Source organism: Macaca fascicularis, chromosome 15 (assembly GCF_037993035.2).
Source record: "Macaca fascicularis isolate 582-1 chromosome 15, T2T-MFA8v1.1".
NCBI lineage: Eukaryota > Metazoa > Chordata > Mammalia > Primates > Cercopithecidae > Macaca > Macaca fascicularis.
This window is the reverse complement of record NC_088389.1, coordinates 57,589,288-57,615,197: the sequence shown is the minus strand read 5'-3', so window position 1 is coordinate 57,615,197 and position 25,910 is coordinate 57,589,288. Positions and strand designations below refer to the sequence as shown.

General features: G+C 37.0%; 1 protein-coding gene across 1 annotated transcript in view; it reads left to right on the top strand.

Moving 5' to 3' along the window:
* Positions 1-25,910, top strand: part of TMEFF1 (transmembrane protein with EGF like and two follistatin like domains 1) — a 100,510-nt gene that overhangs the window by 22,097 nt on the left and 52,503 nt on the right. Inside the window, exons 2-5 of the mRNA XM_005581179.5 lie at positions 3,176-3,285; positions 13,041-13,170; positions 17,069-17,095; positions 20,339-20,435. Of these exons, the coding sequence (XP_005581236.3) occupies positions 3,176-3,285; positions 13,041-13,170; positions 17,069-17,095; positions 20,339-20,435 (364 nt within the window). The remainder of the gene's footprint in view (positions 1-3,175; positions 3,286-13,040; positions 13,171-17,068; positions 17,096-20,338; positions 20,436-25,910) is intronic.

Below are 25,910 nucleotides of genomic sequence, written 5' to 3'. Positions count from 1 at the left end.
TAGTAATTGCTTTCTGATGATAAACTAATCACATTTACGCATTAACACACATGAAACTAGCATGGATTTGATAGCAAGATAGGCATAAAATAAAATATGACTAATAACCAGAGTAATCAGAATTTCATGACTTTTACCCTTACCTATTAATAATATAGGACCTCTAGCTCCCTCATAAATGCCTCCCTCCAAGATTTATTCCAGGAGTCACCAAATTGTGTTTGATGTGTGCTCACTAATGCATTCTGGCCACTGCTACGTGACACCTGTCTTTTTCTTCCTGTGCTGTTTGCTACCTCTGCAGTTGCACATTGGTACCTCCTGTCAGATATCAGAGGTCTACCTCTTTGCCTGACACTACCATCTGCTTGGTCTTGTGCGGTCCTGCTAGATGCATTGCTGATATTCGGGGGCTGTTGATGTGTCCCAGCTCCTTTCTCGCCATGTATTATGTCTTGTCACGTGAGCATCAAAGCAGAGCTTGTCACTTCATTTTTAGTGAAAATCATTCTTTAGTTTCTTTGTTGTAGCTCCTCTGTCTCTGTTATGAGTTCTTGGGGCTAGCTGGAGGAGCAAACCAAGTCTTGAGAAGAGACTATGCTTGGGGTCACTTCTCTTGTTCAAGGCTGTGTTTATGGGACCAAGCTCTTTTTTTTAAGACAGAGTCTTACTCTTTCTATCAGGCTGGAGTGCAGTGGCACACTCTCTCCTCAGTGCAGCCTCTGCCTGCTGGGTTCAAGCGATCCTCCCACCCCACCCTCCCAAGTAGCTGGGACTACAGGCATGTACCACCATGCCCAGCTAAGTTTTTTATTTTTAGTAGAGATGGGGTTTCACCATGTTAACCAAGCTGGTCTCGAACTCCTGACTTCAGGTGATCTACCTGGCTCAGCCTCCCAAAGGCGTGAGCCACCGCACCCAGCCCATGGGACCAAGCTTTTCTGCCTCACATTAGCAGGGATGATTATTCCCCTAAAGTATTCTGTAGTCCCTCATACAAACATTCCTTGGGGTTACCACACATGACTCTTGGTGGCAGGGATGGTTTAGGTTCTAGCTTGCAATCCACTGTACCTGTAAAGTACAACAGATAAAACATTACAATTCAGGAGTCTCAAAGTGGCAAATCATAACTCAGAGCATTATCTTGCCTCACAGACAAAATAAAAACTTGACTTATTCTTGTTTTTTTTTTTATGTCTGATTGTAATAGAACCCAGTGTGAACTTTAAGCCTACAAAGAAAGGAGAAAAGACAAATGCACTGTATTTCATTAGTCAAATTGTGCAGTTCTTGTTTCTCTAGCCCCTAAAGTTGGTTAAGTTCTTAGTTGAGCAGATATTGTACATTTTTACCCTCTTTTCCAGGGCAGTTCTTTATTAATATTTTGTTATCTTCCTTTGGTCTGAAGATGTGTATTTGATAGTAAATGGAACCAGACCTTGTTCAAGTTCCTAGCAGAAGTGTGGGTAGATAGGGTGAAAAATCCTTTACGTAGGATTGAGCCTCAAGAGCTAAAGCAAATGGTCAAGGGGGAAAGGGAAGAGACAGCAAAAATGGGGAGGTAAGGAGAACCAAGGACATAAAGCTTCCTACAGCCAGGGTGATGAGGAATGAAAGATGGCCTTCTCTACCTGGAATAGTTTGTGGAACAGTAAGAATAACAAAATGCTTGTGTTAGCTTTCTCTTTAAGTTTCCACTCATGTCTTTTTTTTTGTAAATGCTTGAACTTTAATCCAATTCTGTACACCGGAGATCATTTAAGGAAAATAAGCTTTTGTAACCCACCTGAGATCATTTAAGGAAGATAATTATGATTTTTTTTTGTAACCCACCTACACGTGATCCTACCCTTGTAAAGTGCTTAGTTGACAGTGACTACTCAAGTAAGTACTGTTGACTATCAACTCCTTAGGGATTCAGGTACTTGATTGCCAGCTCCTCGGAGGGTCAGCTGGGAGTGGGAGACCCAAGACACCACTGCAGAGCAGTGAGAACAAATGGGGTAGGGAGAGGTAATGAAATGTCACTAGGACAGTTGTCACCGGACGTAGAATTCCCTTGACTTAGTTTACTGAGTCTGCTTTGAAATCTAGAAATAGAAAACAACCAGGAATGGGGATAACTGGAGAAGTGCTCCCTTAGATCTCTTTGCCAGGACCTCATCACGATCTAGAGATACAGGAGTCCTTGCTCTTTTCCCAGAGTCTCAGCTTTTGAGCAGGAGAATCAGGAGTTAACCTGGGACTCTCTCTGCTCCCAGACTCATGTATTCACCACTATACTGGGAGTTTTTCTTTTTTTTTTTTTTAAAAACAGTCATTTGTTTATTGTTTACCTAAGTGCATTTGTTTTTGTAAGCTCTCATTTCCCATAGAAAGGATATGAAAATTGCATTGTAGTGATTTTCATCCACTTTCACTGATTGGCAGCTCCAAGCACAACCTTGAAGCTTAATTTGATGCTTAATGTCGGAGCAGGAGCAAAATGACCACAGAATGCTGATATTGTTGATTGGCTCTGCTTGCTTTGATAGAGTCAACTTAAATCAGTCCATTAAAAGTTTTAAGTCTAGTAAGATTTTGAATCTCTTTAATTCTGTATACATAAATGCTCCATATTTATTGTCTGAAATTCAAATTCACTGTTCTTTTGTAGTTAAAATAGTTTGTCTAGAATTAATAATGATCACCCAAAATTTATTCTGAATACCAAAAGAATTAAGATAATTTTTTATCTCATTTAATTAATATTACTGTTAATTTTCGTTAGCCTTAAAAGTAACTTACTAGAAAAATAACCTAAAATGTTAAATAAGAAATAGTAAGATTGTTATCTTAAGGTCTTAGAAGGCCAAAGAGAAGAATTCTACAGATTTACCTTTGGAAATTATGTTAAGTCCTGAAATTTCGAGTTCTATTTTGAGTTGCTTTTAGGCTCATTATTATGCAGGATTCTGTTTGGGGAATACTGAGCATTTTGTGTCTTACAGAATTTCTTTTTGTTTATTTATGTCTTATTACACTTCTGAATGGGGGGGCTCAATACATTTTAAGGACTTTCTCATACACACACACATATGTGTAATAGAAATCCAAATAAATATGTCAACACACACACATATGTGTAATAGAAATCCAAATATATATGTCAAACAGTTTTTTTCTTTTGCAGAATTAAATGTGAGGGAGTCTGATGTAAGAGTTTGTGATGAGTCATCATGTAAATATGGAGGAGTCTGTAAAGAAGATGGAGATGGTTTGAAATGTGCATGCCAATTTCAGGTGAGGAAACCCAACTTATTTTGAAAAGTTTTATATTCATATTTTATAATTCTAAATTCTTCAAATTAAAAAATCTAAAACATCTTGAACCCCATAAAGAAATTGGGTTCACAGTCCCTCAGTTCTTTTTTGTCAGATGATGCCCTGTTATTTGTGTCTTCCATGCTGCTTGCATGGAATTGAGAGAACGGATTGACAATAATAGATGTGACAATTCTTTGAAAAAATATCAAATTTCTATTTAAATGTAAGGTATAATTGTCACTGAAAGGAAAGAAGGTACAGGTTGAACTAGAGTCTCTTATTTTAAATGTTGGCATCTTTTTCCTTTTCTTCTCCTTCTAGTCTGTCTCTTTCCCTTCCATTCTTATTTGTTGCTGTATCATCTCTTCAGGCCACAGAACTTGACTCACTTGGAGACTCAGGGTAAGTCAAGGTTAGAGCTGGAATAGCAAGTGGAACCTCAAACTAAGAGTGTAAATATTTTTGCTTTTCAGATGCTCTTTTAGTTGTGATTCTGTTGTCTAAAAAAGTAAAACAAAGGAAACATGTTATGTTTAATTCTTTCTTTTTATTTTCTTTGGTTAAATGGTAATCAGACTTCAGAATGTTTCTTACAAGATGGTCTCTGATGGTTGATTTAATATGAGACGAAAAAGGAACTAGAATTTTTTTTCTACTCACAATTTTCTTCTAAACATGCCCACCATTTGGATTTTGAGGGGAAGAAAGGGTACAGAAATCCAGAATGAAAGCATAGGAGAGTTAGTATTTCTGGTAACCCTGTGACCTCAGGCAAATTTCTGTATGATCTCAGGTAATTTTCTTGGCATCAGTATTCTATCGGAAAAGTGAAGGCACATTTCCTGCCCTTACTTATGATTCTGTAATGAGAATCAAAATTGGAAAGAAAGCTTGCATATGAAACATCTTTGAAAACTGTAAACCATCAGGTGGTTTATTTTAATTAAAAGAAGTGGAGAGTTTAGGTAAAGGAGGAAGGGTAGGTAGGTATACTGTTGTCCAGCCAGTTTCTTCATAGTCCAAAGGGGCTTTACATTCAATTACATAGAATGATAGGAGGGTTTCTCTTGGGCATTTTCACATCAGCCACCTTCTGCCAAGCTTTCTTAGGTAGCTTTTGGCTGGCTTCAGATCCCTGCTGCCTGTTGGCTGGGGACATCATTTCTTTGCCAAGAGCACCTTTCTATAGAACTCTGCATAACATGGAAGGTGACTTTAGCCAGAACGAAATGAGAAGTCGGTGATAATTCGAACTGTTTTCCCCCTGAACCTAATGCGTCATTTTTCTCTGACTGCTTTTAAGATTTTCTCTTTACTGTGTTTGACTATTAAGTACTATGGTGTGGTTTTCCTTGAACTTATCATGCTTGGGGTTGGCAGAGCTTCTGAAATCTATTTGTTACCCAGTTTGAGAATTATTTCTTGAAATATTTTTTTCTGCTTATTATTTCTTGTAATCTGGGACTTCCATGATGTATGTTAGACCTTTTGATAATGTCTCAAGGTCCTTGATACTCCGTTCATTTTTTTCCCAATTGTTTTTCCTGTTCTCTACATTAGATAATTTTTATTGATCTGTCTTCAGGTTAACTAATCCTTTCTTCTGTCATCTCCATTCTTCCTATCCAGTGAGTTTTTAATTGTAGATTTTTTATGTTTAGAATTTAGAGTTTCTATTTACCTGCTGGGATTTCCTCTTTTCATTCACTGTAAGCATATTTTCCTTGAGCGTACATGTTATTGCCGCTTTAAAATATGTTTGCTCATGTCCACATCTAGGACATCCTCAGGTATTGCCTCTGTTGATTGTTTTCTCATGTGAGAATGGACCATATTTTCCTGTTTCTTCACGTTAGAGTAACTTTGGATTTATCCTATACATTGTGAATCATATGTTTTAGAGTGTGTGGGTTTTGTTATGTTCTTTGAAGATTATCGTTATTTTTGAAACAGTTGGCTGAACTCAAACTGCAAATTCTGCCTTACTTGTGGTGGGCAGCAACACAAGTATCAATTCAGTTCTTTTAGCCTCGCAGGGGCTACTTGGAGTCTATCCCATGTGTGGTTTAGGGGTCAGCCAGAAGTGTGCTCTGTGTTTATATGTGGAACCTGGGACTCCCCTCAAACTCTCTCCTTTCCGAGATTTCCCTCTCACTTTTTAGTGGCTGTGGTTGTCCTCAACTCTGTTCTCTGGTTTGTTAAAAGAAAGATGGTGGGTTTTGTTGGAGATTTAGCCACCCTGTGTGGGGAAGACTGGGGCTGTTCGCCTCTTCAGCTGCTGTATTTCCTTAGGTTAAATTCCTTGAGGTGGAATTGTTGGGCCAATAGATGCTCATGTGCAGATTAACATTTTCACCAGTAGCCTCATATCAGATGTCCTATTTCCCCTCAACCTTTTGGTTGTGGATTTTGTTGGTCCTTTTAAATTTAATAAATCTGAAAGGCAAAAACAATTTTTATTTGCATTTGATTACTAGAGAAATTAAAAATGTGCCATACATTTGTTGACCTTTTTTTGTGAATTAATATTTCATATTCTTTGTCTAGTTTTTGGAGTATTTTCTTTTTCCCTCATCTTGATTTGTAAAGACATATCTGTGTATGCATATATATATACACACACAAACACACACTATATAATACAATATTGGAATATATATATTGCTTATTACCTGAGCATTTGATATTCGTTAACGCATAAACTCTCAAGAGAACCTGCTGCTTTGATTTATTTATTTATTTTTATTTATTTATTTTTTGAGATGGAGTCTCACTCTTGCCAGGCTGGAGTACAGTGGCATGATCTTGGCTCACTGCAACCTCCGCCTCCCGGGTTCAAGTGATTCTCCTGCCTCAGCCTCCCTAGTAGCTGGGACTACAGGTGCGTGCCACCACACCCAGCCAATTTTTGTGTTTTTAGTAGAGACAGGGTTTCACCATGTTGGCCAGGATGGTCTCGATTTCTTGACCTCGTGATCTGCCTGCCTCGGCCTCCCAAAGTGCTGGGATTATAGGTGTGAGCCACCATGCCTGACTGCTTTGATTTATTTTTAAAAAAGAGTAATGTATGCTCATAGTAAACAACTTGAGCAATATAAGAAGATATATAACAAAAAAAGCTTCCACTCCAGAGTATCAACTTCTCAGAGGCAACATCTGTTACTTCTTGCATTTCCTTCTAGAAACATTTTATGTGTATATAAACTTGTTTAATTCCCCTTATAAGTATTAAATCATTTAATGGTATTTATCTTAGAGATTGTTCCTTTCCAGTAAGAATAGATTCCAAAAAACTCTGTATTTTAAAGAAGTTATCCTAATTTCATTTTTTTGTTTTTCTTTTTAACAGTATGTATTCTTAATTGACAAAAATAATTGTGTATCTTAGTTTCATTTTCATTTTGTTTATATTTTAGACACAAAGAAATTTTAGATTTTCACATCATATTTATCTATCTTTTTTTTGTTTGTTTGTTTGAGATGGGGTCTCACTTTGTTGCCTAGGCTGGAGTGCAGTGGCACAATCAGAGCTCACTGTAGCCTTGACCTCCTGTGCTCAAGTGATCTTCCCACCCCAGCCTCCTGAGTAGCTGGGACAACAGGTGTCCATCACCACACCTGGCTGAGTTTTAAATTTTTTTTTGCCCAGACTGGTCTTGAACTCCTGGGCTCAAGCAATCTTCCCACCTCGGCCTCCCAAAATGCTGGGATTATGGGTGTGAGCTACTATGCCCAGCCCTGCTTTTCTTCAATTTTTGAGAAAAGTATTTCCCTGAAACTCTAAGATTATAAAGAAACAGCCTTTTTGACCTTTTAAAAAATATACTTGAACAGCTAGAAAATCCTTCCATGATCTGTCTGAATTCCTTACATTTTTACCTTGTGGCAAAGCAGGAAGGAAAATATATTAGGAGTTGACACCATTAGACATTTATCCAGTGCTTACTTTGTGCTGGGTATGAGACTAGATGCTGAGGATGTAAAGATGTTTAAAGATTGGTTCTTTGCCTTGTAGGAGCAAACTGCCTCAGGGCTTACAGTATAGTTTGATCTTGCTACCGAGTGAACCTTCCTTTGACCATTCTGCCTTCCTTTATAAGATTATAAATCTATTCAAGGTAGACTTAGGTTATTGCCAGCTTAAAAATAATGACCCGACATGCCCATTAAACCCTTCTCTGCTGGATGCTTTAGCAATATCTTTCAATTCATTTTAAAAACTTGCTTATGATTCAGCATGCTTTTAGTGCTAAATAGAAGCTTTCTGGGACATTATTTAAATACATTTTAACAGATGACAGGATTTTAAATAAAAATTCAAATTGTTTTTTTTTTCAGTCTGCTAATAAGAGCTATTATCTTGCCACATATATAAACAAAGCCACTTTTGTTAATTTGGTATACAGAAAAATGATTAATACTGCATCTTTCCCTGAAAACTTTGTATAGAGTAGAGTCTATGACTTTTTTTCCTGTTTTCTTTCTTTGTCTTTGTTCTGGCGTTCTCTGAACTATGTATCTTTCTTCCTGTATTTATCAATGTCTGCTCTTGCTAGGTGCCATGCCCTCTTATTAGACCTTTTATTAGTCACAGTTCTCCGGAGAAACAAACACACACACTCACACGAACACACACACATGAATGTGAGAGAGAGCGAGCAATAAGGAATTAGGTTATTTGATTATGGAGGCTGAGAAGTCCTACAGTCTGTCATCTGTATACTAGCCCAGGAAAGCCAGTGGTATAAGTCCATTTCTGAGACTGAAGGCCTGGGCACCAGGAGAAGATCAATGTCCCAGCTTAAACAGTCAAGCAGAAGGAGAGAAGAATTCTATTCAGTTCCTTAATGGATTGAATAGTGCCCACTCACACTGGGGAGGGCAGTCTGCTTTACTTGATCCACTGATGCAAATATTAATCTCATCTAGAAATTATTTCACAGATACACCCAGAAATGATGTTTAATCTGGGCACCCTGGGGCCCAGTCAAGTTAACACATAAAATTAACCATCACAACCTTGTTATTATTTTCTACTTGCTGTATTCAGCATAGTTCCTGACACACAGTAGGTACACAATAAATGCTTGAATGGATGCAGTTCTGGAGTTGTACACTGTTCCATCTTTCTAAACTACTTAAAATAGCTGGCAACATCATCACATTCTTCTAGCTAAAGAAAAGGTATAAGGGAGAGTTCTTCCTCCCAGCAAGGGTGGCAATATAGAGGAAGCAGACTTTAGGTTAGAGTTAGAATCCAACATCAGTGCATAAGTCGGAATTTGCATGTTGTTAAAATTGTCTAAATCCCATAATTTGTCCATTGGCATAATTAGAGGCTTCCAGGAGAGACTCATGGAAACTGAGAATGACCAACAGCAGGTCTGCTTCTCCCATCTTACACTCACTCCTAGGTATGTGCTCGTGAGGGTGAATTTCAGAGACATTAAGTCCTCTGCTCAGTATCACCAAGTGACAGATGGCAATTCCCCACTGACTAACTTGAGTGTGTAGTGGTTAAAATACATCATTTGGGAGGAATTGGTGGCTCTTCCACTTATTAGTGACTGTTGGCAAATACTTATGACTGAGAAATGATACAAGCAACAGCAAAAATAGCTAATGTTTATTGAGAATGTACCATGGTCAGATAGAAATGCCAAAGACAGATTATCTTATTTTATCTTCATAACAACTTTGTTAGGTAGGTACACCATTGTACACTGTTGAACATGGTGATGGTGCTAGCCCATAGTCACATGGTTGGTGGGCCCAGGATTTGAATTCAGACGTTTTTGGCTTCATAGCCTTGGCTCTAAACATTAAACTGTGTGATTCATGGTTATGATAGTTAAGTTAAAGGACACTTAAAGTTGTGGACTAATGCTTACTGGATAAAAACTGTTGAATAAATGTTGAGATTGTCAGCCCTATCAGAGTTAATGCTTCATTTTAATATTCAATTTCTTTACCATCCTTAGAAGAAATTCATGGATAAATTAACCTACATAAACACATGATTAAAGAAATGAATTGAATGCACGATTGCAATGTAAAGAAGAAACAAAAGTAATTTATAATAAAATAAATATTTCAGAATGTAAATGCTTAGGTGTGATTACCATAGAAGAAAATACAGCCATCAGATGTTTATGTTTACTTATAATAAATGTTTGGATTAAAAAAATTAAAAGCAGGTCAGGCATGGTGGCTCATGCCTATAATCCCAGCACTTTGGGAGGCCGAGGTGGGTGGATCACAAGGTCAGGAGTTCAAGACCATCCTGGCCAACACGGTGAAACCCCATCTCTACTAAAAATACTAAAATTAGCTGGGCGTGATGGTGTGTGCCTGTAATCCCAGCTACTCAGGAGGCTGAGGCAGGAGAATTGCTTGAACCTGGGAGGCAGAGATTGCAGTGAGCCTAGATTGCGCCACTGTACTCCAACCTGGCGACAGAGCTAGACTCTGTCTCAAAAAAAAAAAAAAAAGAAAAATTAAAAGTAATTTCATACCAGGAGTACATGAAACAAAAATGTAGATGTATAGTAGATGCTAGAATAAAAACCAATATTAGGGTAAGGTATAACAGATCAGACTGATTTGTAGTATTATGGAAAGTCTTGTCAAAATTCCTACATGAATAGCCAGAAGTTATGTGGTACTTGTCTTTGTTGTCTGGAACTATCCTTTCCTTTGCAGTACTTCAGGCATCCTTGGAATCTGGTAAATGACAGTAAGGTCCCTCTGTCAATGTGACAATCAAGAATGCCTCCACAGGGACAGCCACCCCTAGGGGGCGATATTGGCACCTTTGTGAACACAACACTACCTTAGAAAGTAAGCGTTTGTTGAGGAATGAAAGTGGGATTGGAAAGTTCATAGATTTAGCATTTGATATCTTGGAGCTCATAGTAGTTTCCTTGGCTAATTGAGTATTGTATGATTACAAAGTAACATATTGACTCATGTAGACATCATACTAGTTATTGTGTAAATTTTAGGGAAAGAGAAGAAAGGAATGTGATCCATGAAAAACTGGAGGAATGTTTATAATAGGGAGGCTTCCTAAAATAAAAAGATAATTTTAATACAAGTTGATGTAAGATTCTGCTGATACTGGATGTATAGCAAAGTCGACTAGATTATAAAATATTTTACTAGAAGTTGTTTTTACCAGTGCGTATACATATACATACAGTAGCATGCCATATGTATGCTTCATAAAGTAAATCTGATCACTTTTTAAAAGTAGATAAATGATAAAATTAAGTCTTGCTCATTGAAGAAAAATAGACAAATATGGAAAATCTTAAATAGGGAACTAGGAAACCATGAAGATAGATAATATGAAAAATTTATTGACATTTTATTTCAGGATTTATTTTATGCATATTCTTTTTTTTCTAAATTGGCTATAAATATACTTTATTTTCTTGCTATATTTTATTTTATATTATCATATTATTTAAAACATTTACAGTTAGCTTTGTGGAATACATAATGCATTTAAAAATAGTACAGAATTCCCAGAAATAATATATGTGCTTTTTGCCTAACTTTGTTAGCTTTTTTTGTCACACAATATTTTTTTTAAAGGTAATTCTTTTTTACAATTATTATTTTTAAACTTCAACTTTTATTTTAATTTCAGGGGGTACATGTGTAGGTTTGTTAGATGGGTTTATTGCATGATCCTGTCACCCAGGTAGTGAGCACAGTACGTAATAGGTAGTTTTCAGCGCTTGCCCTTCTGCCTCTCTCCCCATTCTAGTAGTGTCTATTGTTCCCATATTTATGTCCATATGTATCCAATGTTTACCTAACACTAATGAGAACATGAGGTATTTGGTTTTCTGTTCCTCAGTTAGGATAGTGGGCTGCAGCTGTATCCATGTTGCTGCAGAGGACACGATTTCATTTTTTTTTATGGTTGTGTAATATTCCTTGGTGTATATATACCACATGTTCTTTATCTAATTCACCATTGATGGGCACCTGGATGGATTCCATGTCTTTGCTATTGTGAATAGTGCTGCGAATAACATATGGGTGCATGTGTCTTTTTGGTAGAATGATTGATTTTCCTTTGGGTATATACCCGCTAATGAGATTGCTGGGTTGAATGGTAGTTCTGTTTTAAGTTCTTTGAGAAATCTTCAAACTGCTTTCCACAGTGGCTGAGCTAATTTACATTCCCATCTGTGTAGCATTCCCTTTTCTTTGCAGTCCCACCAGCATTTGTTATTTTGACTTTTTAATAATAGTCATTTTTACTTGTGAGATGATGTTTTCTTGTGGTTTTGATTTGCATTTCTCTGGTGATTAGTGATGTTGAGCATTTTTTCATGTCTATTGGTCACTTGTATGTCTTCTTTTGAGAAGTGTCTGTTCATGTCCTTTGCCCTATTTTTAATAGAATTATTTGCCTTTTGCTTGTTGGATTGTTTAAGTTCAAAAGGTAATTCTTAATGACTGTAATATTAATTTATTGAACAGTTATACTTCAATTAAACATTGTCTTGTTAGACATTAAGATTTTTAGGTTATTGATATTATAAATTTCTGTTGGAAATGGCTGTAATAAATGTGTATAGGTTTCTGTCACATGGATTTCTAAATGTGTAATTCTGGATCAAAAACTGCATTCTTTTTTTAGGATTCTTGAAACATATTCTTTAATTATGTTACCCCAAAGTAGAACCAATTTAGATGACCAAAACTGGTATGGTGGTATGTCTACCTAATTGAATTTTTTAATAGCCAATTTTATAAGTTGGAAATAGCATCTCATCTTAGTGGACAACTCTGATTGCTAGTGAAGATCAATAATTTTTTATGCATTAACTGGCCATTTGTAATTTTTCTGTAAACATTTCATGTCTGTTTTTGGTCCCATTTTTATTAATTTGTATGTTCTATTTTTTAAGTAATAATAACTTGTATCATATTGTTATAGCATTTTCCCCAGATCTTAAAACTTTAGTCATTTATGATATTTCTACCATATAGATGTTTTAAAGTTTTCCTACATGCAGGTCCAGTGTCATTTCTCAGATGTGTATTGTGTTTTTTCTTCTTCATCTTTCTTATTTCTACTCATCCTTCAAGGCTCAGTTCACATTCCACTTTCTCTGAGCATGCTTTTCTTGAATATTCCAGCTCACAATAATCGGTATTAGGCATTACATGCTTACTGATTTGGTTCATGATCTAGCTTTGCAGTATTGGTTTTTTTCCTACTTGTATGACTCTCTTACAAGATTGTAAGGTTTCTGTGAACAGAGATCATCCTATATTTCTTTGTGTCTTCTATACCATTTACCTTGGGACTTTGCCTACTAGATGTTTTGAATAATGAATTTTTTCTATTTTTATGATTAGGTTTGAATGAATAAATGAATTATGATAATAATAAAATGCTATTACATAACTAGCACTCTTTACATTGTCAATAATTTCCTCTTACCTCAGTGGTTTTTCGTAGCAAGCAAATGAAATAGAGATTTTCATTCTCATTTTTATGGATAGTTGGTAGTTATTTTCCTTATGAATGTGAAAAAAGGTATAAGAAGTAGCATAATTCTTTTCAAACCAAAAAAAAAAAAAAAACAACCAGACTATTCAGTAGCGAAGTATGTCATAATGCTATGGTATTGCATTCATGAATGTGAAATAAGCTATTAATATTCATGCCTAGTTCTGAGAATTTATTTTTGTTTCTTTTGCAGTGCCATACAAATTACATTCCTGTCTGTGGATCAAATGGGGACACTTATCAAAATGAATGCTTTCTCAGAAGGGCTGCTTGTAAGCACCAGAAAGAGATAACAGTAGTAGCAAGAGGACCATGCTACTCTGGTATGTATGATATTCTTCTGAATAAATTTTGGAAAATATGGTGGAATCATTTCTAAAAGGGAGTTTTGAGTCAGAGGTATATTTCCACAACTGCTGCATGGATTGGTGGTGGTTGTTGTGGGGAGTGGGGGAATCTGTTTTGCCCTCATTTAACGTTGTTGCTTTTGCTTTTTTTAACCTCAGGTGGTCTTGTATGGACTTATGTTACTCCTTACTACATTGTTAAGGCTTAACACCCTTTTTGTAGGGACTTTCTTTTCATGTCCTTTGCCTTATGATTTGAACGTTAGAGTGAGCTTTGAAGTGGGGAATGATAGGGGATCTGTCTTGATGATTTTTTAAAAAGAGGTGAGGAATTTCTGTAGAAAGTCATTAGCAGTATCACAGATTGTTGCTTTCCAAGTTTTTTTCTCTGCCACCTCTTCATCCCATGCTGTTTGTATTTACTTCATCTTTTTTTTTCCTTCCTGAATTAGTAGTGGTCAATTTGGTGAACTATTAATATTATTTTCTTACTTGTGTTTGTATTAATGTTTGGGGATAGAGATGCAGGTGAGGTAACTTGAATTATTATATTGAGGTTAGTGGTAAAGGTGAAGGCCATTCTTATGGGATTTCCACTTCCTTTCTTTCCCTATATATTACAGTGTTCAGAAATTGTCCCTTTTACTAAATGTGACAATTTTAGGGTCAATCAACTACAAAGTCAAAGGGGATAGTCTCCAAGGTTGTTCTCACTTCTGACACCAGCTGAGATCAAGAGGTTCCCCAGCTAACCACTAGGCTCAATAATTTGCTAGAAGGGCTGACAGACTCACTAACAGGTATTATATGCATGGTTATGAAGGGAGAGGATACGTGTTAAAATCAGCCAAAGAAAGAGATGCCTAGGACAGATTCTGGGAATGTTCCAAACATGAAGTTGCTGATTTTTCTCTCCCAGTGGAGGCATGGACAGTGTTAACTCCTCCTAGTTACAGTGTGTGGCAGTGCACATGGAGTATTGCCAGCTGGGAAAGCTTGCCTGAGCGTCAGTGTTCATAGTTTTTTCTTTATGAGACTGAGTCTCACTCTGTCCCTCAGACTGGTGTGCAGTGGCACGATCATGACTCACTGCAGCCTTGACCTCCCAGGCTCAAGGAATCCTCCTACCTCCATCTCCTGAGTAGCTGGGACTACAGTCACATGCCAACATGCCAGGCTCTTTTCTTTTCTTTTTTTTTGTAGGGACAGGGTTTTGCCATGTTGCCCAGGCTAGTCTTGAACTTGTGAGCTCAAGCAGTCTGCCTGCCTTGGCCTCCCAAAGTGCTGGGATTACAGGTGTGAGCCATTGTACCCTGCTATTCATAGTTTTTATTGGGGCTCATTGTGTAAGTATAATTGATGAGTTGGTTGTGTGGTTAGTTGAAGACTCTGGGTCCACTAATACTGTGTGACTCGTAGACTCCATGATTGGTCTACTCTTCATGATTGGTCTTTCTAGTGTAACCGACCCCCACCCTAAGACTTAAATGTGGCCCAACCCCCAACACTAAGTTTCAGTGTGGGCAGCACCCTCCCTTAACCAATATCCTCCTATCAGGTATGACGTAGGTTACCTTCCGGAAGCAGAGGGAAAAGCCCAGACCTCTCTTGTAGTAAGACCAAATTCTTTCTATACACGCTAAAATAATCATGTGCTTGGAGAAATTATTATGTTTTGAGGCTAGTAGATTATGATTTGGTGTGGTTCTTATATACTTCTTTAAGTACATTGTGTTTCACAGAATGATCTAGAAATTAAAGAGGAATATGGAGGTTCTTTCCAATCCCAAATATGCTTCATTTATGAGGAACATATGTTTAAGACACCAAGTGCTTTGATAAACAGTCAATGTTAAACATTAGGCGGCGGAGTGGTAGATTGGAAAGAGCACTGCACCAGGGTTACAAGACCTCACCTTAACCTAACTCCAACCCTTATTTATTGTGTAACCTTGGACAAATCACTTAACCTCTCTGAGCCCCAATTCCTTAACTTGTTAAGTGGATATTATCTCCTGTGGTTGTTAAATAAGAATTGAATGAGCAAAGTTATAAGCTGCTATATTGATTTTATTTTCTGAGTGGGCAGTGTTTTGTTATTTGGTCTTTTGTGGATCCTATTCCTTGAAGTAGAAATACTATTCTCTTTTCCTTACTTGAAAACTCATTTTCTTATGGTTAAGGTTGGTCTTAAGCCTTTTCTCCTCTGTGAAATCTTTCTTCTGTGACATCTCCTGGCAGAGTTTGTTTGTGTAAACAAACTTGGGTGTATCTCTATACGTATACCACATTGTATTTCATTCATCTGACATAAGTACCTCCAGCCAAATCAGTGCTTTCTCAGTGGGAAGGTACTGTCTTGCCTAGGGATGTATATCATAATCTCAGGGTGGGATGGAATCATGTAGGTTGGGGAAACGCATACCATTTACAAAATATAACCTACGGGGAGACTTCTACCTTGTTATCATAATAGCCACAGTATTTGATTTATTTAAGGATTCTAAAAGACAAAGGAAGGTATGAGTTTTTATATTTATTAAAATTAGACATGGTTTGAATAAAAGATTGGGAGTAGTATTTCATATACTGGGAATATGTCTTATTTATCATTTTATTCCTCGCATTTACCATGGTGCCTGGCACATAATATGTACCCAATCATTGTATGTGGAATTGAAGTAATAAAGGGGTGTTTTCCTAAGAAGAGTTTGGTCATAAAAACAATTTTGAGTTTCCTTTCTCCTTCTCTTTTTTTCTGTTCCATCACTCTTTTACTTCCTCCTTATTTACTCAGAGAAAATGTCATTTTGTGGTTGATTAATCAAAATTGAACATAATTTAAGACTTTCCATAAAATCCCATGAAGATTTTACAACTGATACTGTATACAATATATATTTTTCTAATTCCTCCTGTTTCTGCAGTATCTGGGAATTTGATTATTGTCTGAAGGAGCTTGAAGGGAAGGGAACAGTATTGTTGAGTGTTGTTTTCTGCTCTAGAGGACAATTTGGAGAGCTAGCATGGGTTCTTTAGGATCCAGGGTATCCTCTCCCCTGGAAAGTGCTAGATAAAGTGTCAAATTCCTCACTTGCTCTCTCTCTTTTTTTACATGACTCTGTGCTCATGATTTTATATCATTACCCTGTTTTCAACATGTTCTGTGCTAATATGTTGGTTCCTTTAGGATTATAGAATAAATATTTTATATTAATTATACTTGAGACTGGCTTCTTTCTGGTAATTTTGATGAAGGCTCTTTTTAATTTTACTAGTGACAAGTCAGGTAAGTTTCCTTCTGATTGGATTTCCTAGAGGAAGTTAATTTTATTAGTAATGTGAAAACCTCAAGCCTTTGGTTCTTTGCTTCCTAAACCTTGGGGCTTTTCTTACCTTTTGGCTTTTGGTCTTTATCCGCAGATTTCATTAAGAAGATTTTTTTTTTTTTGGAGTAAGACCCAAAGCTCTTTTCCTGCCTTTCTAATAAAAGCAGCTTATTCATTATTTCTCTCAAGCTTTAACAAAACTAAAATTTTCTCCTATGTTTTAAATGAGTGGATTAAAATTAATTATTTGTATTTAGCCATTTATTTTTCAGTATTTAGTGTCTTTACTCTGTGCAGAGCATCTGGATATGTCCTTAATGGGATACAAAGATATATGAAATATAGATGATTATGTATCTAAGCAATTTATATTTTGAGAGCAGCATAAAATAGGTATGTAAGAACAAATTTGTAAGATATCAAAAATTTGAGAAAGGGACTGAGAATGGATATCACAGTTTTATTTTTGATAGAAAATTTTATTATTTGATAAGATGAGATTTCCAGGAAAAATGTTCATATTCATTCTTTGTTTTTCTTCTCAGATAATGGATCTGGATCTGGAGAAGGAGGTAAGTTTCAAGTACCTCTTAAAGGATATTTGCTTTTCTTTTCTTTCTTTCTTTCTTTCTTTCTTTCTTTCTTTCTTTCTTTCTTTCTTTCTTTCTTTCTTTCTTTCTTTCTCTTTTAAAAAAACAACTTTGAGATATAATTGACATACCATATAATTTGCCACTTGAAGTGTACAATTCAGTGACTTTTAGTAAATTCACGGTTATATATTCATTAGTATATTCAGAGTTATATATTCATCACCACAGTCACTCTTAGAACATTTTAATTACCTCAAAAAGAAACCATGCACTCCTAACCCAACTCTCCCTGTCAGCTCTAGGCATTCTTGTTTCTCGCATTTTTCCCTGGAACTTTGTTGTCAGACTAAGGGGAAGATGTTGTAGTTTCTGTTAAATTGAGGTTGCATCAAAGTGACTTCTTCTTGGATCATCCCCACAAGTGATTTTAGCTTGGACTAGAGTATTTGTAACTCTTTCCCATCCCTTGCTTTCAAGTTTTTGCTCATAAGGAATTTTAATGGTACAGGGTTAAAAACTCCAGAGGAAGTTGTACATAGAAAAAGGAAGACTTGCCCAACAACTCTCATGGAGTTTAGAGTTTAATAGTTTAATTTAAACCTTTAACAATTTCCTATCTATGTTTTTGATTTTATTTTACAAATATATGAAGTATTTCTGTTGTTTAAAAGATTAATATTTGGTAATAGCATATAATGGAGTTTAAATGATCAGAATTGAGATTGACTAATCTGTATCATAGTCTAATGAGGCTATAGTTCTTAATGAGTATGTACTGTATAGAAAATAATGTTTGAGGTATTATGGGGTACACCGAAGAACACCCACTTCAGTACAATTCACACTTAATGCAAATGGAAACTGCAGTTATGATCCTTTCAAAACTGCCTGAAAGCTCACTCCATACTTCTACATTTCATAGAATCTTAAAATTTCAGTGTTGGAAGGGACTTTGAAGGTCTCCTGGAGAATAGGAGAACTGTCCTGAGGTGAAATTCAAGGATGACAGTCTCAGCTAAAAAAAAAAAAAAAAAAAAAAAAAGTTAAAGCTGTCAAACAATAGAATTTGAAGTAGATGGACATGTTTAAGCCAAAGCTTTATAATCACATGTGAAGGATCAGGTAATAAATTCCAGATCTTAGAGCTGGAACAGATTTTAGGCGATCATATAGTCTAGCCCCTGTGGTCAGGTATTCAGTTAGGAAACTGTCATTGTCATTGTTCCTATATTAAAGAAGTGAGAGTTCATCTTAAGATATGCTTATATAATACAATATTGGGCTGGGCGCTGTGGCTCATGCCTATAATCCCAGCACTTTGGGAGGCCGAGGCAGGTGGATCACCTGAGGTCAGGGGTTTGAGACCAGCCTGGCCAATGTAGTGAAACCCCATCTCTACTAAAAATGCAAAAATTAGCCAGGCGTGGTGGTGGGCACCTGTAATCCCATCTACTCAGGAGGCTGAGGTAGGAGAATTGCTTGAACCCGGGAGACGGAGGTTGCAGTCAGCCAAGATTGCGCTACTGCACTTCAGCCTGGGCGACAGAGCGAGACTCCATCCTAAAAAAAAAAAAAAAAAAAAAAAAAATTTAAAAAAATTTTAAAAAGCCAGATGTGATGGCGTTGTAGTCTCAGCTACTTGGGAAGCTAAAGTGGGAGGATTGCTTGAGCCCAGGAGGTTGAGGCTGCAGTGAGTGGTGATCATGCCACTGCACCCTGTCTCAAACAAAACAAAACAAAACAAAAAATGCTGGATATCTTGCCCTGAGGATGTAGGTTGACCTTTTTTTTTTTTTTTTTTTTTTTTAGGGCGTATGAGTTAGAAGGGCTAAGTGGTTTGCTCCAGTTAATATACAGACCTTAGTGAGCTCATGGTAACTGTAGTATTTCTGAATATTATTATGTTTTGGGGCCTCAGGATTACTTAGGATGATAATCCCTGGTATCTGTTTGGGAGTATTCGTGAGAGTTTAGGGGAATATTTCTACTTAAGGATAGGCAGCCACCAAAAATTAGAAGTTTGGCAGCATTACCAAACAGGTATGGCAAATTTGTGTACCTTTTTAACACCCTCTTTATTATAAGACACCTCCTGAGGCCGGATGTGGTGGCTCATGCCTGTAATCCCAGCACTTTGGGAGGCTGAGGTGGGCAGATCACAAGGTTAGGAGTTCGAGACCAGCCTGGCCAACCCCATCTCTACTAAAAATACAAAAATTAGCCTGGCGTGGTGGTGTGCACCTGTAATCCCGGCTACTTGAGAGGCTGAGGCAGGAGAATCACTTGAACCCAGGAGGCGGAGGTTGTGGTGAGCTGAGATTGCGCCACTGCATCCCAGCCTAGGTGACAAAGCAAGACTCCGTCTGAAAAAAAAAAAAAAAAAAGACACTCCCTGAATAGTAATCTTTTTCAAACCAAATTCAAGGGAAATCCCTTGAATGAACTGAAATCCTTAAGTTGAATTCAGAACTGATCTCCCTGGCCAGTTTGAGATTAAGGATGTGATCCACTCTAGTTGAGACCCACAAAATGTAAGGCCCTTTCAGTGTGGGATGTGAGCTGAGTCTGGGGCTGGTGATATTTACTGTTGTTTTTTTTTTTTTGCGTTGGGTCGTAGGAGACCTGCATACTTTTGTATCTGTGTATTTTTGGCTGTGCTAAGTGGCCAAGTAGAAAAAGAAAAGTCCTTTATAAAGAGACCCTTTTCCATTTTAAAATTTGGAAATAAGTATTTCTTTTAACTCTGAAGTTAGTTTTTATGTAGTTAGAAAGACAGGTATGAAACTGATGCGAGGAAAAGGTGAGAGTTACATTCTTTTGTGGTCAGGTGCTTATCTGCTGACCAACTTTGCACAGGCTGATTGCAACAGGAGGGTAATCACAGGACTAAATGTATTTCTCCTGTCTCTTTTCTTTCTCCCTTATTCAGTGTTATATGGTAATTAAAAAAAAAATTCATTATCAAACCTACTGTGTTGTCCTGCCTAGATAGTTTAAGGGATTATTTTGCCAGCACCAAAACTTCTTTTCCTCACAAAATATGTTGTACTCAGTACTGGCAACATTTTTGAACTTCAAGCATTGGTAGATTTTGGAGGTGACTATTTTCAAGAGCTCAGGTACATTTTCCTCAGAAACAGGATAATGACTACTGAAAACATGAAGCGTATCTGGAAAGGATCCCAACTTTTGGTTGAAAATTTGATTTTTCTTTTTAAACAGAAGAGGAAGGGTCAGGGACAGAAGTTCACAGAAAACACTCCAAGTGTGGACCCTGCAAATATAAAGCTGAATGTGATGAAGATGCAGAAAATGTTGGGTGAGTTGGTTGAGGGGAAGGGATAAAGTTATTTAGAGATTAATCATCAGTATGATTATATTGTGGAAAGGTATCATTTACCTGGTTCTGTATCTTTTGTGTGTTTTCAAATTTTTTTGTTGTTGTTGTTGTTTAATGCTAGTCTATTGACTTTTAAGTTGATACAATACTATGGCTATTTAAGTCAGTTTAAGCGTTGTATTTTAGAATGAGAATCCATTTATAGTTTTTTTGGTTTTATCTATGCCTTTTTTCCTCCAGATAGTTTTGTATATTTTATACCAAGTGCTTTTGTCACTCATGTTCAGCCTTCATTAAGGTGGGTTTTGTAGCTGACAGCACTGTCTGTCCAATTTCCCATTCACTCCCTGTAAGAAATGGTGTTCTTTTGTAGAACAGTAAGGCTGCAGACATTTATCAATAGTCATGTTTGATTTTTCCTTTCATCAGTATTCTGTTTATTTCCAATCTAATGCTTCTTTCATTTTCCTGCAGTGCTGGCTTTTTGTATATTTGATTCTAAAAGCTTTAATGTTGACTTTAGGACCTGGGAGCATAAATGGATCTTCTTCACTTCCTCAGTTTCCACTTAGTATCTATTTTAAAACACTTATTTATTTCTATAAGATATTTGTGCTTTCTTCCTTACTTGTACATATTTTTGGTGTGTATTCTCCAGTTCCGTGTTTATTCAGCCCTTAACTACATATTTGAGCCTTTCACTGAACAGTAATAATATGATCTAATTAGCATTAAATGTCCAAAGTTAGTTTTGCAAATTAAGAACACTCAATTTTCACTATTATGTACAAAATCAGCTATTTGGATGGCATTTGGTAAAACTGTGTTAATTTATTTGGTGCGTATTTCAAAGTGGGTGAGAACTGGCAAAAGACAAGTAAGTTCAGTAAAAAATGAACTCAACAAAACCTGAATTTACTGCTTCTGCACGTTGGTCACATAGATTGACCCGTGTCCATTCATTTCATTAGGAGTGGTTTGATTTGGAAGAACATGTTTTCCGAAGCAGATACTGGCCTATAGAACAGTAGAGAAATAAATGATGGGCAATATGGACTTACAGAGAGAACTGATAATAGATATTATGCTGTTTCTTCTTTTTATTTTGTACTAATGATATGGCATGATGAAACACCTTAATATATGTGTGTGTGTCTGCATTCTTCCTTAGTACTCTTCTGTAATAGTGTTCAGAGACAAAATAGCTGTCAGTGATTGACTGGCTTGGTCTTTTTGTCTGTTTTTATTCCTTTCATGGTGCCTCTATTCATCCCTATTTTATACATTTTTCTATTATCATTTTTCATGCCTAATTTAAAAAGATGGAAGTTTTTTGCTTAGAATTGAAACATATTCCATCTACTCTCAGAAGTGGCTCCAGATGTGACATCTACATGATAGGCTGGATGCAATGGCTCATGTCTGTAATCCCAGTGCTTTGGGAGGCTTAGGTGGGAGGATTGCTTGAGGTCAGGAGTTCTAGACATCTACATGATAAAATACATATCGTTATGTAAACACCTCCTTATAATGTAATATGTAGCCTATTCCCAATCAAAGTAATTCTGTCGTGTGTACTAAATTAATTTTTTGTGTGTCTATTTATCTGACAGCTTGCTACCACTATTGTTGTAGATATCAGCTCTAAGCATAAGGAAGTGGACATAGACCATGGAAGGGCTTACCAATAGTAAGGAGCATTCAGGCTCTTACCAGCAGGCTAAGGAGCACATAGACAGTGACAAGCAGCCAACATCAGGCAAGGAAATTGATGCGACAAGAGGGAAATACGAAGGAAGCAGTTGGTATCTTTATTTAGAAAAAAGTGATTAAGCTAAAGCGTTTGATCCTTTTATGGAAGGAGACAAAAGGACATGTTGTTAATATCTAATCTTTTAGTCTGTAAAGCACTTGTTACTGATTGCAGTTGTTTTAACAGTGTAAATGTGTATCAGTGGTTATTTAATTTTTTTTTTTTAACTTTTAAATGGGCCATGGTACCAAGAAAGTTATATAGCGGTTATGTAACTCCCTCAAGGTACCTTCCATGTGTTTTTCATGGTTGCTAGCCAGGTGAATAGTAATGTATCTAAGGGTAATTTTTACCCATCCAGCTGGGCCGTTTAGGTCTGGAAAATGGAAAGCTGCAGAAATATAACATTAGCCATTAAGTCTTGATTTTTATATAAAAACCTGTTATTTATTAAGATGTTACATAATTTTCTTATTAAAAGATAAACTTTTAGTTATTAAGAACAAAAGCTCAGTTATAATTCAAGTAGTTCTGTTATGACTTAATTATTATTATCCATTGGAATCAGAGTATTAAGGTAGGATCTTAATATTTATTTTCAGGCCAGGCATGGTGGCTCATGCCTGTAATCTCAGCACTTTGGGAGGCTGAGGAGGGCAGATCATGAGGTCAAGAGATCAAGACCATTCTGGCCAACATGATGAAAACTCGTCTCTACTAAAAATACAAAAATTAGCTGGGCGTGGTGGCATGCACCTGTAGTCCCAGCTGCTCGGGAGGCTGAGGCAGGAGAATTGCTTGAACCTGGTAGGAAGAGTTTTCAGTGAGCCAAGATCACGCCACTGCACTCCAGCCTGGCAACAGAGCGAGTGTTTTATCAAAAAAATAAAAAGAAAAATAAAAAATAAAAAATTTATCTTCTAGTCTGATCCTCTCATTTTAAAGATGAAACCATTGAGGACTAAAGTCAGAGGGTTTGATGGGGGTATATTCTTCTAATTAACAGCACAGTGCTTTTCTTACCATCTACCTTTTTCTAATTTTCTTTTAAAGAAAAAATTCCTGGAAGGAATGTTATCTTTTTCCTACTTTGAGGACTGCTGCCCAGTGACTTTTTTTTTTTTTTTAAACAAAAACACTGCCCTTTTCATCAGCCTGGTCCCAGCTGTGATTTCTTTACTTCTGTATTGAGTCTTGGTCACTCTGAGTAGTAGCTGCTTTTAAATTCTGTTAGTTCTTAGCCGGCATCTAGAAATCAAATACCTATTTATTGAATTTCTTACGAGTGACTTTCAGTCTTTTTTGACTACACTTCATGTAAAAAATACATTTGCATTGTTATCCAGCACTCCTGTTTACGTACACATTGCACTAATAAATATTAAGTCAAACAAAATTCTGTGGAATAGTACTTACCTTTATTAAATGCAATGTACTCTAATATTTTCTATCTTACTTTTTTTATAAAATACTGGCAGTGAACCACTAAATTGACTTCATAATCCACTAGTGATTATGACCTGCAGTTTGAAAAGTATTGCTCTATAGTATAACTATAATAGATGTGTATTGCATGTATTTTTTTAGGTGTAAGTATTCATTTAAAATTTTATTGTAGGCCAGCTGTGGTGGCTCACACCTGTAATCTCAGAATCTTTAGAAGGCCAAGGCAGGAGGATTGCTTGAGCCTGGGATATCTAGGCTGCAGTGAGCCATGATTGTGCCACTGTGCTGTAGCCTGGGTGACAGAGCAAGCCCCTGTCTCCAAAAACAAATGAACAAACAACCCAGAAAGTCAAACATACTTTGTCTTTTCTCAATTTGAAATGTCTTTCCTGTCAGAAAAAATGTTATCAACCTATCTGATTTGCAAAGAGCAGCTAAAATCTTTCTCTTGCTTTTAAAAAGTCTTTCTCTTGCTAATAGTTGTTAAAAAAAAAATCTGGTATTTTGGTGAGGGGATAAGTGATGCCGTGTAAGTTAATTTTCTGCTATTAAGAGAAGTGCTTTTTTTTTTTTAATTTAGCCATTTAAATATAAATTGATTTAAATACATTACATACTTCTTTGCCTTCTTAAACAGAATATACAGAACATGTTTAACATATTCTTACAGTTACATATCATGTAGTATGTTACAGTTTTCAGAGCATTTTTTACATATATATATATATATTTTGAGATGGAGTCTCGCTCTGTCGCCCAGGCTGGAGTGCAGTGGCCGGATCTCAGCTCACTGCAAGCTCCACCTCCCGGGTTTATGCCATTCTCCTGCCTCAGCCTCCTGAGTAGCTGGGACTACAGGCGCCCGCCACCTCGCCCGGCTAGTTTTTTTGTATTTTTTTTAGTAGAGATGGGGTTTCACCGTGTTAGCCAGGATGGTCTCGATCTCCTGACCTCGTGATCCGCCTGTCTCGGCCTCCCAAAGTGCTGGGATTACAGGCTTGAGTCACTGCACCCGGCCCTTTTTACATATACTTTTAAGCTATTCTCAGCAGTTCTGTTTGGTAGTAGGGCAAGGAAGTATTATCCTGATTGTTCTAGGTGAAGGTGAGTTCAGAAAGGCTGAATGGAGAATCAGAACATAGGTCTCATGACAAGGAGTCAATCTATTGTGTTGTGCACACACATGTAGAGGCCAATGATGTGTGGTTGTTTCACTGCTGCACTTAAGGCTTCATTTAGCTTTGTGTTTTGGGTTCTATATCTGTTTTTTAAAAACATGTTTTTTTCTGTCTTGTAAGGCTGTTAGCTGCTGCTTCTAGGTGCTGTCAGTGTGCCTTGGCAATGATTGTTTGACTGTAGATGCCCTCAACTTTTAATTTGCTTCTCTGCTTCCTCTGTTAGGAAACAAACACTTGCAGAAACTGTATCTAAAGTAGGAATAACTTCTAAATGTAAAATAAGAGTATATAGGTTCTTCTGAGTGAAGTGCATGAACTTTATTTATTGCATCTGTTTTATTGTCTTGTCTGCTCAATGGCTATTTTAATTCATTTATAATTTAAATTATTTTTGCTTTTTTTTTTTTTTTTTTTTTTTTGAGACAGAGTCTCGCTCTGTCGCCCAGGCTGGAGTCCAGTGGCCGGATCTCAGCTCACTGCAAGCTCCGCCTCCCGGGTTTACGCCATTCTCCTGCCTCAGCCTCCCGAGTAGCTGGGACTACAGGCACCCGCCACCTCGCCCGGCTAGTTTTTTTGTAGTTTTTAGTAGAGACGGGGTTTCACCGGGTTAGCCAGGATGGTCTCGATCTCCTGACCCTGTGATCCGCCCGTCTCGGCCTCCCAAAGTGCTGGGATTACAGGCTTGAGCCACCGCGCCCGGTCTATTTTTGCTTCTAAGAGGCTTCCCCCTCACCCTTCCTTCCTGAAACTCACTGCATTTCTTTGATGGCATTGTGGGCTTTGCTTGGGTTTGTGACAGTTATGTTTGTTAATGTTTACCTTTCAAATTTATACCTAGAGATGTAGGTGGTTGAGGCTCCAAGAAATATGACTCCCCACATAAGTGGGTTTCAGTATTTCACGGTGACCACTGTGAAACAGTGCATAGATGTCCTACTTGGTCTTAAAACTTGAAAACAGCACTTCCTTTACAGCAACTTGTATTTCTTAAACCACATATTCTTAGTACCTACCACACCCCCTCTCTTTCTAAACAGTATTTCTGATCTGTCCAAGGCTGAAGTTACTGCTGTAAGA